This window comes from Lycium barbarum, chromosome 5 (assembly GCF_019175385.1).
Source record: "Lycium barbarum isolate Lr01 chromosome 5, ASM1917538v2, whole genome shotgun sequence".
Taxonomy (NCBI): Eukaryota; Viridiplantae; Streptophyta; class Magnoliopsida; order Solanales; family Solanaceae; genus Lycium; species Lycium barbarum.
In genome coordinates this window covers 132,904,674-132,920,950 of record NC_083341.1, presented here as the reverse complement: position 1 = coordinate 132,920,950, position 16,277 = coordinate 132,904,674, and the positions used below count along the sequence as shown (strand labels likewise).

General features: G+C 33.1%; 1 protein-coding gene across 2 annotated transcripts; it reads left to right on the top strand.

Moving 5' to 3' along the window:
- The first annotated feature begins 843 nt into the window (after positions 1-843).
- LOC132641631 (G-type lectin S-receptor-like serine/threonine-protein kinase At4g27290) lies at positions 844-5,585 on the top strand. Of its 2 annotated transcripts, XM_060358678.1 has the most exons (7): positions 844-2,272; positions 2,968-3,096; positions 3,182-3,366; positions 3,822-4,032; positions 4,136-4,373; positions 4,485-4,635; positions 5,206-5,585. In XM_060358678.1, exons 1-7 carry the CDS (start codon positions 928-930, stop codon positions 5,521-5,523), a joined length of 2,577 nt encoding a protein of 858 aa, XP_060214661.1. In that variant the 5' UTR covers positions 844-927; the 3' UTR covers positions 5,524-5,585. The 2 variants fall into 2 exon arrangements, with proteins under 2 accessions (XP_060214661.1, XP_060214662.1); XM_060358679.1 differs by lacking the exon at positions 2,968-3,096.
- The last annotated feature ends 10,692 nt before the right edge of the window (positions 5,586-16,277 follow it).

Sequence of the window (16,277 nt, the reverse complement as noted above, 5' to 3'; positions counted from 1 at the left end):
AGACGTTACAAGAAAATCAATTTTTGAAAGTAACATATGTAGATAATGTGAAAAAAAATCTAAACCCTAAAAATTTGTAAAAATACTTACTTCGGGCACTTTACAACGCCAAAACGATGACCAGGATTATCTTGGGTCCTTGATGTTCTTAGCTTACAATAATAATCGCATTCACAAACATCGGGTTTTATAGAAAAGTTTGACGTTTCGGAGCTTTGAGACATGATTTTCGGGGGGCTAAAGTAAGCTGAAAGAGTGAAAATGGAGGAGGTGAAGAGTAAATTGAAAATGGCCAAGTGTGGGGTTTATATAAGCCCCTGTTGCGCAGTAAATTCACGCTCAATAGGACTTAACAGTGAATATTACAGTTAAGTCCTATTGCGCACTAAATTAGTGCGCAAAAGGTAGTTTTGTCACTTTTTTTTTAGCCATTATTTTGGTCCACAAACCCACTTGTGGGTCAATTAATTTACGAACTCAAATAATGTCATCTAAATCTTGTAGTGTTAAACATATCTTATGAAATATTATAATTAAGGAGTTATTCCCCCGTTCCCAGAAAGATGACATACTTCTAAATTTGGATGCAATTGCACTTTCTCATTATACTTTTAATGAGAAGTAATTATATCCACACAAATGTCATGATATATTTCATGCCACAAATTTCAAAAATTTATACTCAACAATTATTATGCTTTATTTAAAATCACAAATTTTAGATTTTTTTTTTTTCTTAAACTTCGTACTAATTTAAACTAGGAGTATTCATAAATCGGAATGCATGAAGTACTGAATGGAGAAAGTGGCTTTCTTTTTATATAGACCATGACAAACATTTACAATAACATTCTTGTCATATTCCTAATTCATAAATCTTTTCTAGTGCACAACACCGAAGTGCAACAGCCTTGGAACTAGAAGTAAATGTCTTCTCTCTCTGTCTTTCTCTTTCTACTATTTTGCTCCTCTAACAAAAGCCTAGGAGCTGCAACAACCTTAACAAGCCAGAATAATTCAGTTATTGGTTACACAATTGATGCAAACAAATGGATTACAATTGCCTCAACAGTAGTTTCATCAGGTGGGAATTTTGAAATGGGGTTCTTCGCACCAGGTAACAGTTCTAATTATTACATAGGCATATGGTACAAAAAAGTAAGTGTACAAACTGTTATTTGGGTTGCAAATAGAGAGACACCAGTTTCCATATATGAAATGAATTTTGCTCAATTCAAGATTGTAGATGGAAATTTGGAACTCCTTAATGGTACTAGACATACAATTTGGTCCACAAATATCAATTATTCCACAAATTCTAACAATTCCCAAGTTGTAGCAACTCTATTTGATGATGGGAATTTGATATTGAGTAATGGAGATAGTAAAAATTCGACAAATTTTCTATGGACAAGTTTTGATCATCCATCTCACACGGTCATGCCTGGTTCAAAATTCGGGTACAACAAACATACGAGGCTGAAGCAGATCCTTACTTCATGGAAAAACGAGAACGATCCTTCACCGGGACCTTTTAGTCATGAAATCGACATCGATAAGTATAGTGGCCAAGGTGTTATTATGTGGAACCATAGTGTGATTTATTGGAATAGTGGACCTTGGACAGGCAACAATTTTACTGGTGTACCATATCAACAAAATCCTATGTTTAATTACACATATGTTAACAATGATGATGAGGTTTATTACATGTTCAAATTCTTTAACCCTGCACTTATTTCAAGATTCATTATGGATGTCAATGGACAAACAAAACAACTTTTGTGGATGCATAGTATAAATGACTGGAAAGTTTTCTACTATGATCCAAAACAAGTTTGTGATGTTTTTGCTTATTGTGGGGCTTTTGGTATTTGTAATGAACTAAACAACTCTGCTTCAACATGTGATTGTTTGCCTGGTTTTAAGCCTAAGTTCGAAAAAGATTGGGGATTGAATAGTTTTTCAAGTGGATGTATGAGGAAAACAAGTTTGAATTGTGGTAAGTTTAGTGAAAAGGACGGGTTTTGGGTGCACAAGAATATGAGATTACCTGCAAATAATCAAACTTTGAGAGTTCAGAATGAAGTAGAATGTGAAAGTGCATGTTTGGAGAATTGTGATTGTGTTGGTTATTCTTATAATAGTGCAAATATTGGGTGTTTGATTTGGAGCGGAGAGCTGTTGAATTTGCAACAACTCTCTAAAGATAATGCTAATGGAAGCACCATTTATGTCAGGCTTGGAGCTTCTGAATTTTCAAGTAACAAAGGTAATGATTTGCTATATTTTCTCCTAAGTTTGAAAATTTTGGATGCATGATGTACTTTTTCTTTATGATTTCTCATCTGGTGGTATCTGATATTTGTTTTGGGATCTGACTTATTTGGGTTCGTGCCAGAAAGTTGCACTTTGGGAGGTAAAATTTCTCCTACCTACCAAAGGGAATTCTATTTTCGGGCTCGAGCCCGAGACCTATAATTAAAGATGAACGGATACTTATTACTCTACCGTAACCTTTTATTGTGCATAATGGTAATTCAAATGTTTCCTTCTATAGATAGAGTAGACTTACCTGATTTATACCCTTCTTTTGAATACAAATTGAATTTTATTAATTACTTCTCTTTTTTTTCCATCATCAAGAAAATGAAAAGGAAAAAAAAAAACTTAGTTTAACCAACCGGTATTAGAAGCTTATCGGTCCGACTAATCCGATTTCGCATCGGATAGGCCCACTAAGAGAGTAAAGTGCTCCCTGCCAAGAAGCCGTCTATTACTAGAGCTCGAATGTGAGACCTCTTTTTATGAGTGGTGGATTCGAACCATCCTACCACATTCATTAATGATTTAAATACATCTTTTATTTCTTTTCTCCTCTGTTATTTGTCTATTTATGAACGTGTGATTTCTCTAACTTTTTTTTCCTAAGTAAATTTCCTCTTTGTATTCCCCTTTGGTTAGCAGATGAACATCAAAAGCAAACTTCAAAAAAGCTGAAAGTTGCCATATCTATTGGTGTAATTGCTGCACTTCTCTTTGTTTCATGCTTTTTATACCTATATTATAGAAAAAGAAGAAGTTCAAAAGTCAAAGGTAACAACAATTTTTTTTTCTTTTTATAATGAAGCACAATCTTTCACTTATTTTTCTCACTTTCTTTTTGTTTTTTTATATACAGAGAGTAGTGCAAAATCTCTCATGCAGAATACTGAAGGAGAAGGAAAAGAATTGATAAATATTCAGGATGAAGATAAAGGCAATATTGATGTTCCATTCTTTAGTTTGGAAAGCATATTAGTGGCAACAGATGACTTCTCCGAGCAAAATAAGCTTGGACAAGGGGGTTTTGGTCCTGTTTACAAGGTACTTACCCAATATCACTATTTAATTTGATAATTGAGAAATTCCCGAGAACTAGTTCCATGCAGTTTGAGGCTCGGTTTGGACAAGGATGGAGCCACGAGTCTGCTTATGGGGTTTGGTCGAACCTAGTAATTTGGTTCTGACTTGTATTTATGTTTAAAAATTCACTTAATATGTATGAATAATTTATCCAAATCTCAATAAAATGTCTTTTCAGAAATCCTGAACCCAGAAACTCAAATCCTAATTCGGCCTCTGGGTTTGGATAATGAGCTCGACCTTTATTCCTTCTCCACTTAAATGCTAGACAGTTTGTAGTAGAATTGAACCGGTGACGTGCCCCTAACCAACATACTCATTTTTATGAAATTTGTGTCATATTATTATCAAGTAACTCCTTATATAATACACTATTTCTTGATTGGAATTAATAAGACTGGTAAAATTTGTTGTAGGGCATATTTTCAGGAGGAAGAGAAATTGCAGTGAAGAGGCTCTCAAGTCATTCTGGACAAGGCATAAATGAATTCAAGAACGAAGTAATACTGATTGCAAGGCTTCAACATAGAAATCTTGTTAGAATTTTGGGTTATTGTTTCCAATCAAGTGAAAAGATTTTACTCTATGAGTATATGGCAAACAAAAGTCTTGACACCTTCATATTTGGTTAGTGTTTTGTTTACTGACCTGATTGTGTAAAATGTTTTTATATTGTCGGTGTATATAAGTTAAAGTCTTTGATTATTCCTTTGCATGACGACTCTATAAGATCGAAGACGATGCATGATATTGAATTGGAGTAAGAGATTTGAAATTATAGAGGGAATTGCTAGAGGACTTCTATACCTACACCATGATTCAAGATTAAGGATCATTCATAGAGATCTCAAAACAAGTAATGTATTATTAGATGAAGAGTTAAATCCAAAAATATCAGATTTTGGCTTAGCAAGGGTTGTTGAAGGGAAAATCACACAAGCAAATACAAATAAAGTGGTTGGAACCTAGTAAGTCGTCCTAATTCATATTGTCTTCTTGACATGATTTTGAATTTCAAATAGGCAATATTGTTGATTTTCTTGTTCATTAATATGTTTTTTTTAATACTATTTATGCAGTGGTTATATGGCTCCGGAATATGCAATAGATGGATTATTCTCAACTAAATCGGATGTATTTAGTTTTGGAATAGTTATACTCGAGATCATCAGTGGAAGGAGGAATACCGGATTTTTTCGCGAAGAAGAAGCGTCGAACCTCTTAGGCCATGTAAGTGAAGAAATACTTAAATTATTGATTTGCTTACTGCATCATATATATTACGACTATTGTAACTAGGGACAAGTTTCTCTAGGGACATTTCTCATGAAACTTGTCTGTCACTAGTGAAACATGCATGTCCTTTTTAAATCTAGCACTAGTACATTATATCCCAGAACCAAAGGGGGTTGGATTTCAAAAAAGTAAAATACCATCTTCGTCATTTCCCCTTAAACTTTTTTCTTGCAAAATCATCAGCAGATTTCCTTCTCTAAAAACACGCTTGATATTAGAGGCTCCAGATTTAATCATGAGGGACATACTATCAGAAATTTCTTGATATTGGATACTTAAAAAACTCACTTCTTATCGTCTCATATAATTATATTTTTTCTAATGCGTTAGGACAAAATTAACAATAGTCACTTTTCAGTCCCTGTAATTGAAAGTTAGTTATTGTTAATTCAAGACATTGCCAATGAAATTTGAATTTCATGACGGCTATTATTCAATTACAGGGCTGAAGTAAATATATCCGTGCTATTACTATTTTGTATTAACATATATGTACTATTTTAGGCATGGAGATTATGGAAAGAAGATAAGGCCATGGACTTCGTGGATATTGCACTGCATGAATCATTAAACAAAGAAGAAGCAATCAAATGCCTTAATATTGGGCTTTTGTGTGTACAAGAAGATCCAAAAGATAGACCCAACACATCAAATATAGTTATGATGCTTGGTAGCGAAAATATTGTTTCTCTTCCAAGCCCAAATCAACCATCTTTCATGACTAGAAAATATGCCAATAATAACCCATCTTCTTCTTCTGCTGCTAAATCTGATATTGTCTCTAACAATGAGCTCACTGTGACCATTGAAATTGGTCGATAATTAGATGGGATGCCATCAATATTTGACATATAGTAAATATAATCCCTTTCCTTTTTTTTTTTTTTTTTTTAATTTAGTCTTCGTGATTCCAATGTGTATATATATTCAAGTAAAGCGTGTTCTTTAGAAACATATTCAGTAATTTACTTCTGTATTTTTACATAGGCTTGCAAAGATAATATTCTTAACACTGCATAGTATTATGTAGCAGACAAAAATGGGACTAAGGTTATAAGAAAAGTCCCTAATTGTAATATGATGTGTGTGTGTATGAAGCAAAAAACAAAAAGTTGACATGAAGTTGGAGGCTCATATAGAACTGCTTGTTAGATGTTTGCCCTCATTTTCTTATCATATTTTCATTACTGTTTCTTGAAAGGTAAAATATTTATCATAATTGATAGTATATAAATCTTTCATATTTGGCTAATTCTTTTCTTGATTTATAAGATTTTAGATCCCTATAAATTGAAATTACTGCCTTCTCACTTAACAATATCCACAATGTAGTCGTTAAGAAATTTTTGTTCAGAGGAGAACGTAAACCTCTAAGAGTGAATTTTGTGAGGTTATTCACTCGATAATTTGTACTCTCTTTTATATAATTAGTAAATTGTTCATGTTTAGGTGAATTGATCAAACTATGCCAAATTACTAGGTCTCTTTTGGCATTTTTTTTGCCTCTTATTTATTGTCATTTTACGCCATTGGATTAATTTGCAAGAGTTGATGGAGAAGAATTAAAAGAAGTTGAAGATCTATCTATATAGAATAGGAGAGACAAAAGAATGGTAGAATGAGAAGTGTCATCACTACAAAAATCAGAAAATAAAATAAAAATTAAAAAAATTACAACAGTTAAAAAAAACTGGAAGGAGCAAACTAAAGAGTAGGAGCAGTTTCAGTTTCGCAAAGCGTTTCAAAGTGAAAACTTCAGCCGTTCAGTTTCAAAGGAGCAAAATCATATACACACCAATTTTACCAATATCCCACGATATTGGTAAAAATAGGGAAAAGGGGTAAAATCTTTGGAACCATTAATTCCAATTGTTGGGTTGTTCAACATTTATATTTCATAATAGAAACGATTACATTTTTCATGGTTGCTGAATTGTTACAATGTTATGGTGTCTTCGATCTTTTGCCATGTACCTAGTGAAGCAAAGACGAATCACATCTCATTCTAGCTACTCTCAAAAGAGATTATAGTCTTTAGATTCGATATGAATGGAAATAACTTCAAAGGGTTCTATTGAGGATGCAAATCACGCTGATGTATCTACAACTGAGTTAATTATGTCCTACATTTATTTTAAAAACAATATCTGATTATTCTATTAATTTTCTCTTACGCTTGGTCGTGAGAACAAGAACAATGGGATGAGAAATAAGTTGAGGCTTACCAAAGTGTTCCATATTGCTTGAAGTAGTTTCAAATGTCACACTAACTTGCTACAAAAAAAATAAAAATGATATCTTAAAGTTTATGTTCTTAAAGTCTTTATTAGTTTTGAGTTTTTGTTATACTTCCAACTTTTGAAACTGGAAGAGAGTGCAGTTGATGTAAATTTTCGGATTCTCCTTTGAGGTTTTGAATATTCTAAGTTAATATTACATTTCTACTACTTTTGCAGGTGGCTGTTTTGATTTATTTTTTTTTTTTTTTTTTTTTTTTTTGCATTGTGCTGATGCTTCACTATATTGTGATTTAAATTTGTATATTTTTTAGACTTGCTCGCTTTTCCGGAAGAAATTCAATGCCAACTTCTCAAATAGCCAACGAGGTTTCCTCTTACTGTTCCAACAAATATTTTAAATGGGTATGTTTTTATCTAATGTCCACTTCATCATCTTATTATTTCTATTTACTTCTATTTATTTTGTGCTATAGTAGAGCCTGATTTGCATCTTTAGTTGAGATTAGATTTTTAGGTACATGATTAAGCTAAAGGCTTAGTTGAATGATCTATTTAATCCACTATGCATCACTACAATGATTCCTATTAATTAGCTACACATGCTTCACTGTTTGACTCCTTCCTTTTTCCCTTATTTTTTTGACAGTAAAAGCACTATCGAATTTGATAGGAGATGAAATACAAGAAGTGCAATGTCTTTTAAGCAAAGTTTTCCTTTAAGAATAAAGTCGATCAATATAGAATTTAGTTTTCTTCAAGAATAAAGTGGATCAATATAGAATTTAGTTTTCACGAACACAATCGCTTAACTAGCAGTATGCTTCATTGTATGAAAAGTAATTGTATGTGTCTCAAGTTTAAATTATTACCTCTAGATTTCGGGTCAAAACTTACATCTTGCCGCATTCGGAAAAAGATCTTTCACACTATCAAGTATGCTACACCAAATTCAGTAGGATGAACAGTGCAATGCGAATCTATTACTTTTTAGTTTTTACGATTTGATTATCATTCTTTGCTGTTATCACTTTATCCTTTATAGGAAGTAATGCCGAATCAAATACCATTTAGCCTCAAATTTGTTTGTAGTGTTGTTGTCATTGCTATCTTTTGCCTTTTAATAGACAAAACCGTTAAACAGACGAAGGAAATACCATAGTGTTGAATGATATGAATAAACAACTATTCCATCACAAGAAGAGACTGTGTCTTCTGTGATAGGTTGAAGGGGCAGGACGCCTTGGCATTGACTATCCATTGGGTATATTGCCGAGAGATTTAAACTATTGACTATCAATAAGGTATATTGCAAAACAATGTCCTATTTTGACCAATTAAAAAGAGATTGGCTTATTTGCTTTGTAAGTTTTTTAAGCTAAAGTTAACATGTATAGCAATATGGGTTTCAAAATGGGATAAAGGGCACAAACACTTACAAAAGAAAAAGGGATTAAAATGATAAAATTGTGTAAATGGTTTGATTTAGTACTAATAGTATTTCTCTCTTCCCAGCATATGAATTCTCCTTCTAAGGTCTGAACTGCAGCTTAAAGCTTTTCCACCGATATTGTGTCAGGAGCACAAGTGAAATGGGATAAGGCAGATCTGGAAGGATATGAGGCGAATAAATTGGTGAGAAAAGAGGAACTGAACCAAAAAACCATATCTCCCTATGTTTGATAATGATGGTATGGTCATGAAATTTCTATTCTTTTGCATGTCTGTTTGACTTTTTAACAAAATTTTCTATGTTGTGCAAGTCTGCTTTCATATAATTTTAGGAAATATTTCTTATTAGAAAATGCTAATTTTTTCCAATATATATGAGGCTCAAACTATCAAGGAAGTCTTTCATATGATGATAACAACTTCATATGTGAATTGTCTTCTCAAAATTTGCCTTTTTTGTAATCATATTAGTGGCAGAAAGCAAAGATTAAGTTGCTTTGACACATTGTTGCTACAAATAATCTATTTCCCCTTGACCTTGACCCACAACAAAAGCATAAACCCAGATGATAAGTTCATCTATAGTTCTTTCAAAGAAATCTTCTCCCCGATGTGCAGTAGTTTCATGGAGCTCTTAAAAAGGCCTCAGAATTCTAAAAGGTAGCTACTAAATTTCATTTAGCTTTGTAATCTGACCTGATGCTGTGAATTGGAGTTATAATTTTCAACTTAATTTTTTTATACAAGATTCTTAGTTGGTTGGATAAGAAGATTAGCTGAATTTGCTATTTTTTTTTATTGACAATAATCGATGGGATGACTAACGGGGTTGGGGTTATTCGTTTCATTATAGGAGAAAGTTTCACACATAGGGGGTGATCAGGTCCGAGATAATCATTTGTTCCATAGCGCTGGGGCTATTTACAACTAGATACCTAAATAGAAGATGCTTCTTTGATACCTTTTTGTTTGAATATTGTTGAAATGCTTAATTATACGTAACAAGGCAATATATTAGTCATTTGACTTGCCTCTGTATTTATTTCTTTAGTTTCACATTTTGTTGGACTGTTGCCTAAATGTCTAAATAGTTCCACAAATTTTCCTGGTTTTGGTTTTACTTGGCTTAACCTATTGATGGTGATGTTACATGCTGATGCTCAGAAAAGACTGAAGAGGTTATATGGTTAAATCTCTGAACATCCCACCTTTCCTGCCCATAGCTTTGATGCTATTAGACAAATGTGATTTTAGCATTTTAATTGATCTTAACATGTGCAGTGACGAAGCAGAGGAGTGAGGAGTATGAAGCAGAGGAATAAACAGGAAACTTAATTTAGTATCTCGCTCCAAAAATGTTGGTCAGTTTGTTAGGCTTTGTTGTCATCCAAAAACTTGACTTTTTTGTTTCAATTAGAATATCAGCGCACCAGGTTTTAAATGCGAGCTTTCCTTCAGCTTGAATCCTTTTTGCTCTTCTACTTCATCTTCCACTACATCTTTCCGAACAGGCAAATTCAACAGCTTATAGCGTTTTTGAAGTTGAATTTTTAATTTATATTCATAGGTAGAGAAATATTAAGCACTTTCGTTTTCAAGGATTTCTATCACATTTATTTGAAACTTCAAAAGGAAAAGGAAGATGATTTCGGATGGATGAAACGTACTTGCATTAATTTTAATAGACACATTGAGTCTTTAAACTCGTAGCTTTTTATAAGGATAACCATTGTGATGGTACATAAATACCTTTTGTATAGATAAGATAATATTCAAGTTGTTGACTACCAAATTGAAAAGAGGGTGGAGATTAAGTGTTCAGTTCAATCACACGGTTGTAGAATAAACAAGTTCAATTTGTCCAAAGGAGATAATGTGCCTGCGAAATGTCATCTGTAATGATCCTTTAAAGCTATAAGTTATTTGACCTGTTGCGTTTTCACAACTCTTTTATATACAGGAGTTTCGAGGCCTGCTATATGTCAATTATATTATCCTATTCTAGAATTGTCAATTTTAGATGGCATTTTTGTTTTAATTTTCTAATAACTTTCTTTTCTATACTAGAACTAGAATACACACATTATTTGCTCGGATTTACACTTAAAAGAGGAGAAGTGCTCCTTTGAAAGACTTGTATTACTTTTAATGATTTTTTAATACTGATCGCGCGTCGCCCGGGTATGAATGCTAGTATGAAGAATTAAAAGAAGTTGAAGATATGATTGGACTAATGAAGAAAATTCACGAGGATGGCATCACTATCTCTCAATATCTATCAGCACCTAATATCTTAAATAATAATTCATTCATTTCATTAAATATACTTAAGATAGTGGGTTCAACATTATTGGTGTTACAACACTTTCGTAATTATGAAAAGGGGCCTATAGTTGGGAAGAAACAAGCAATAACCAAATTGCACGACGAGGTAACAACGGAAGAAATATCCAAGTCAAAATTTCCCACACTATTTGAACAAAAAGAAGACAATAAACACTAGCACAAATGGTAATTCGGGCAGCAGCTATACCAACAATAAAATAGCAAAGCAAGCAAAAATAAATCGAATGCAAGAGACACCAAATTTACGTGGTAAAACCTCTTTAAGGTGAAGAGGAAACATCCACGGGACCTCCGGCCCATAAAAACTCCACTATAATCAACAAGAGTTACAACAATGTTCTCCAAATGGCTACAACAGCAAAGCTAAGCACGGAGCAACAATATAGCACCAAAACTAGTGAAGAAAGGAGAGAAATCACTCCTAAAATCGAGCTACTGTTCGTATTCAAAAACTGAAGATAACGGCAACAAAATCTGATCACCACCGTTGAAATAGAAGAACCAGATGTTGAGAATCCCCCGTTCAAATTTCAGCACGATCCAACGATTATCGAATCGGGAAACACAATTTAAAGCGGAATATTGTAGCAGAAAATATTTGAACGAAAATCTGCTTTCTCTTGCATGTTTTTCTCTCTATATAATTGCTATGAATTCACTCTTGTGTTCTAAAATAAAACCTAAATTGATCCTATATATAGAAGAATTTTTGGGCGAAAGTGGCTTGGTCCAAATTGGATTAGGTTTTATTAATCCAATTCCACATAGGAAGGGAAAACCCAAAAAACTAACAATTCTCCCCCTCCCGACTATGTGGAGGAAACCGTCATCCCAGCGATCAAGCAACACTCTAAATATAGACTTGTAGCCAATCCCAGAACAACCCGAATGGATGACATCTTCACAATTGGAGAAAAGATTTCACCAAAATCAACTCCCTTCTTTTGATTAAAGCCCTTGACAACCAATCTAGCCTTGTATCGTGGAACTGGGTTACCATCTTCATGTTTCACCCTAAAAACCCACCTATTTTTCAAAGCTTTTCGATATCTAGGAAGCTTAACCCGATCAAATGAATGATTATCATACAAGGATTTAATCTCACCTTGTATAGCATCAAACCACCTTTCTTTTTCTTCACTATCCATGGCCTCATCAAAACTTTCAGGTTCCCGCCTATCAGTCAAGAGTACAAACTCATTGGGAGAATAACGAGATGAAAGTACTTTCTCTCTAATAGATCTTTTGAGAGAATTCTCTGGAGCATCAATAGCAGCTGCTTGCTAGCCAACCGTATCATCTTCCACTGGAGCATCAACAACATCATGAATCCACAAACCAGATAGACTCATCACAAACAAGATTGATATCATTTTTACCACAAGCAACAAGAAGATCATTTTCAGCAACAATAGCAACACATTTTTCATTATCTCCATCTTTCTTTTTCTTTTTCTGGTCTCTCTTAAACTTGTAGCAATGTTTCTTGATGTGCCATTTCAAGTGACAATAGTCACATGTAAGATTCTTGTACCTGGAGGATCTTGACTTGCTTCTACTTTTGCCTCTGTCATTCTGACCTCTGAAGTTACTTCTCCCACTGTCTTCAGTAACCAAAACATCAGAGTGTGAAGTTGAAGAAAACGAAGCTTGAGATTTTCTTCTCATCTTTCATTCAAAAAATCACTCTTAGCATATTCCATAGTTACACCATCACTAGGAGCAGAATTAGTCAAGAGTCTGGCAGAGTATTAAGAAGTCAAAGTCCCTGTATTTTTTCATCAAACTTGACACCTATTCCAGATAGCTGATCAAGGACACCCTAAAAATCATTGATATGATTAGAAATAGGGTTGCCCTCTTTGTATCTAATATTCATCAATTGTTTCAGTAAGAACAACTTATTATTGCTAGTCTTCGAAGCATAAAGTGTCTCAAGCTTTTCCCATAAGCTTTTAGCATTTGTCTCATTCACAATATAATTTCGAACATTATCTTCAACTCATTGCCTAATATAGCGACAAACCTGTAAGTGCTCAAATTCCCAATCCTCATCTTCAATAGACTCCGGTTTTTTAGAAGTAAGCACAGGTAAATGCAATTTCTTGACAAATAGAAGATCTTTCATATTGCTTTTCCAAATATGGTTATTATTGCTATTTAAACAAACCATCTTGCTCATATTTGCCTCCATCATTCAAATAGATGATCAACACAACCAAATACAACCACAAGCTTTGATACCAGTTGTTGGGCTAAAACGACCCAAAGATGCTCTTAACATGATGGGATATTGCCTGCTTTGGGCCAAGCCCGCATAGTTTTCCCCAAAAGGCCTCACATCATTAAGAGTATCCAACTCCTTATAAGTAGTTACTTTTTATTTTCAGCTACCAATGTGGTACTTTGTTCGCACACCCAATAATCTCCCCCTCGAACTAAGTTCCACATGGCGGTCAGAGATTCAACATGTCTGTGTGCCACCTACATTGTCGGAGTATTTACGGTCACCGAAGCCCAAGGCTGTGTATGCGTTAGCTATGAGTAAAGGTCCTAAACCGGCCCAAAAATGGGCAAAGACACTAAACCGAGCCCCATGCCACACTCTGCCATCTTCATACTCGTCCCGCTAAACCATTGACTCTGATACCAGTTGTTGGGCTAAACGGCCCAAAGATACTCTTAATGATGTGAGACCTTTAGGGGACAGCCGTACGGGTTTGACCCAAAGCGGACAATATCACATCATGTTAAGAGTATCTTTGGGCCGTTTAGCCCAACATTATGGTCTATATATATATATATGAACATAAATTTGTAGCAAATTAAAATTGAAGCAAGTCATTTTCTTGAGTTTAAATATTGCATGTAGACAACTCCTCTTCTGATCAAGTTTTGTTCCACAAAGCTTTTGGTATAAATACAAACATATAGAATACAAAACCAATAGTTACCTATTTATCTCCACTTCTAGCCTGTTTGACCAAACTTATTTTTTCCCAAAAGTACTTTTCAATAAGTGTTTATTTTTAAAAAATGAGGTGTTTGGCCAAACTTTTGGGAGAAAATAAGTGCTACTAGGGAGTAGCAAAAGCATTTTTTTCAAAAGCTGACAAAAAATAATTTTTGCCCAAAAGCATTTTTTTGAAAAACACTTGTGAGTTTAAAAGCTTGGTCAAACACTAATTGCTGCGCAAAAGTGCTTTTCAAATTAATTTGCCAAACACGAACTAATTTTCGCCAAAAGTCTTTTTTTGAAAAACATTTTTGAAAAAAAGCTGATTTAGAATCTTGGCCAAATATGGTATTCTTTTGCCACCCACTCCCACAACTCTTATTTCATCTTCTTATAAAATAGAAGAAAGAATAATAAAGAAGAGGTAAGAAATTATTTTTTTAAAAGAATGGGGGTTCTTGATCAAATATCATGCATGTTTGAAGTTTCAAGTAGAAGGAAAAACTATTGGAAATCTTACGGAAAATACTCGATCACAAATATTGTAGGGAATTCTTGAACAATCTCATTGCTTGAGGCATGTCACTTAAGATACTGTCCTTAAGGATATTTCATCCGGTATAGGTGTATTCTCCGGGATTCAATAAGCTCTTCTAGTATAAAATTAGGAGCCAAAATCTAATAAAAAATTATTTTGTTATAAAACCCAGCAATACAAAATGAAGAGAAGAAGAGTTTTACATCATAATATATCTTCCATCGGAAAAGAACTAGAGTATATATAGGTCAAATATGTCCAACAGATTGCAAGCAATTAAATAGCTCAAAACGTATTCAATCAAAATAGTAATTGCTTCACCATATTGAATGCCATAATAACAGTCCAAGGGACCAATTAATTTGTCAGTTACAAGATAAAATAAATTAATATTAATATAATAGTAGCTATTAATTATGTCTAGAAAAGAAAGAAGAATCTGTTGAAATAGTCATAGTAAAGTACGTTAGAATTGCTGTTAGATAATTATCATACGAAGTCATTAAGATAATATTAAAATACTGAATTTAGATATTAATAAAAATATTTCTTTCTGAGATATAAACTTATTTTTACATCAAAACAAGCTCAAAACCATGAAAGTACTTGCTTAATTACTCCTCTTTTATTTTTAATTTTTTAATTTTTTTTATGCATCTATTATTAATTGTATGATCTTTTGTTTTAAATCTAATTTTGTAAAAATGGCTCTACATCATTTTTCAGACAGTTGAAATAAAGGTAAAAATGGACCGTGTGTGATGGCTGTGAAAGGGAAGTCAGAAATGCCATTTCCTCCATGAAAGGTCTATACCCCCTCTGTAATATCTCCCTCATGCATTAAACAGCTTGACAATATTCCTTATTCTATTAAAAATGTTTATCTGTCATAGTTGTTTACACAAAACCAATAAACTCATGACACATATTACAATATATATTTATAACTATCACTTACGATGATTGATTAATATATATTGGGCAAAGGTGCAAATATACCTCTTAACGTTGCGATTTAGAGCAAATATATCTGTCGTTACAAAAGTGGTGTATATATACCCCCACAGTTACAAAATAGTGCAAATATACTCCTGTCGTTACAAAATGGTACAAATATACCCTTTTCGCTGATGAAATTTTAAAAAAAGAAATCATTTAGGTTATTTTTTAATTAAAAAAAGCCACGTGACTTTTAAAAAAAAAGTCTACCCATTTTTTTAGTAGACATACTTTTATAAAGCCACATAGTACTTTTTTTCTGATAGGTCGGGTCCGGTTAATTTAAAAAAATGAGTAGACTTATTTTTTCAAAATCACGGAGATATTTTTTAAACGAACCAGACCCGATACATTAGTAAAAAATTACCATGTGGCTTTAGAAAAATATGTCTACTAAAAAAATAGGTAAACATTTTTTTAAGTCATGTGGCATTTTTTTAAATTAAAAAACATCCTAAATGATTTTAAAAAAAATTCAGTCAGTGAAAAAGATATATTTGCATCATTTGGTAACGGCAGGGGTATATTTTGCACCATTTTGTAACGACAGAGGTATATTTGCACCATTTTGTAACTGCAGAAGTATATATACACCACTTTTGTAACGAGGGGTATATCTACTTTAAATCACAAAGTTGTGGGGGTATATTTGCACCTTTACCCATATATATTTTCACTTCATCAAATTAACCATTTAGCTATAATAAGCTGCATTAGTTTGATGTAAACGTCCTGTGTGATTAAGTTTTACCTCCTCTTCTTGCATGAAATAATATTTGAGTTTAATATCATAGACAAGATATAAAATATCATTTTTTTTCCCGCGAACTGAATTTGTTTCAAAATTTTAATGCTTTAGAGGAACAAGAACTCATTTATTACTTTTTTTTCCTATTCTATTCTTACTATGTGGTGTGTCATTAATAAGTAAGATGTTTAAGGAAGAGATAAATAATAGTTCAAATTAATAATATTAATTTGTAATTAAAGTTATTAAATGTCTTTTAGATGTACATATAAAACTTTAAAGACAGATCGATAATATGCG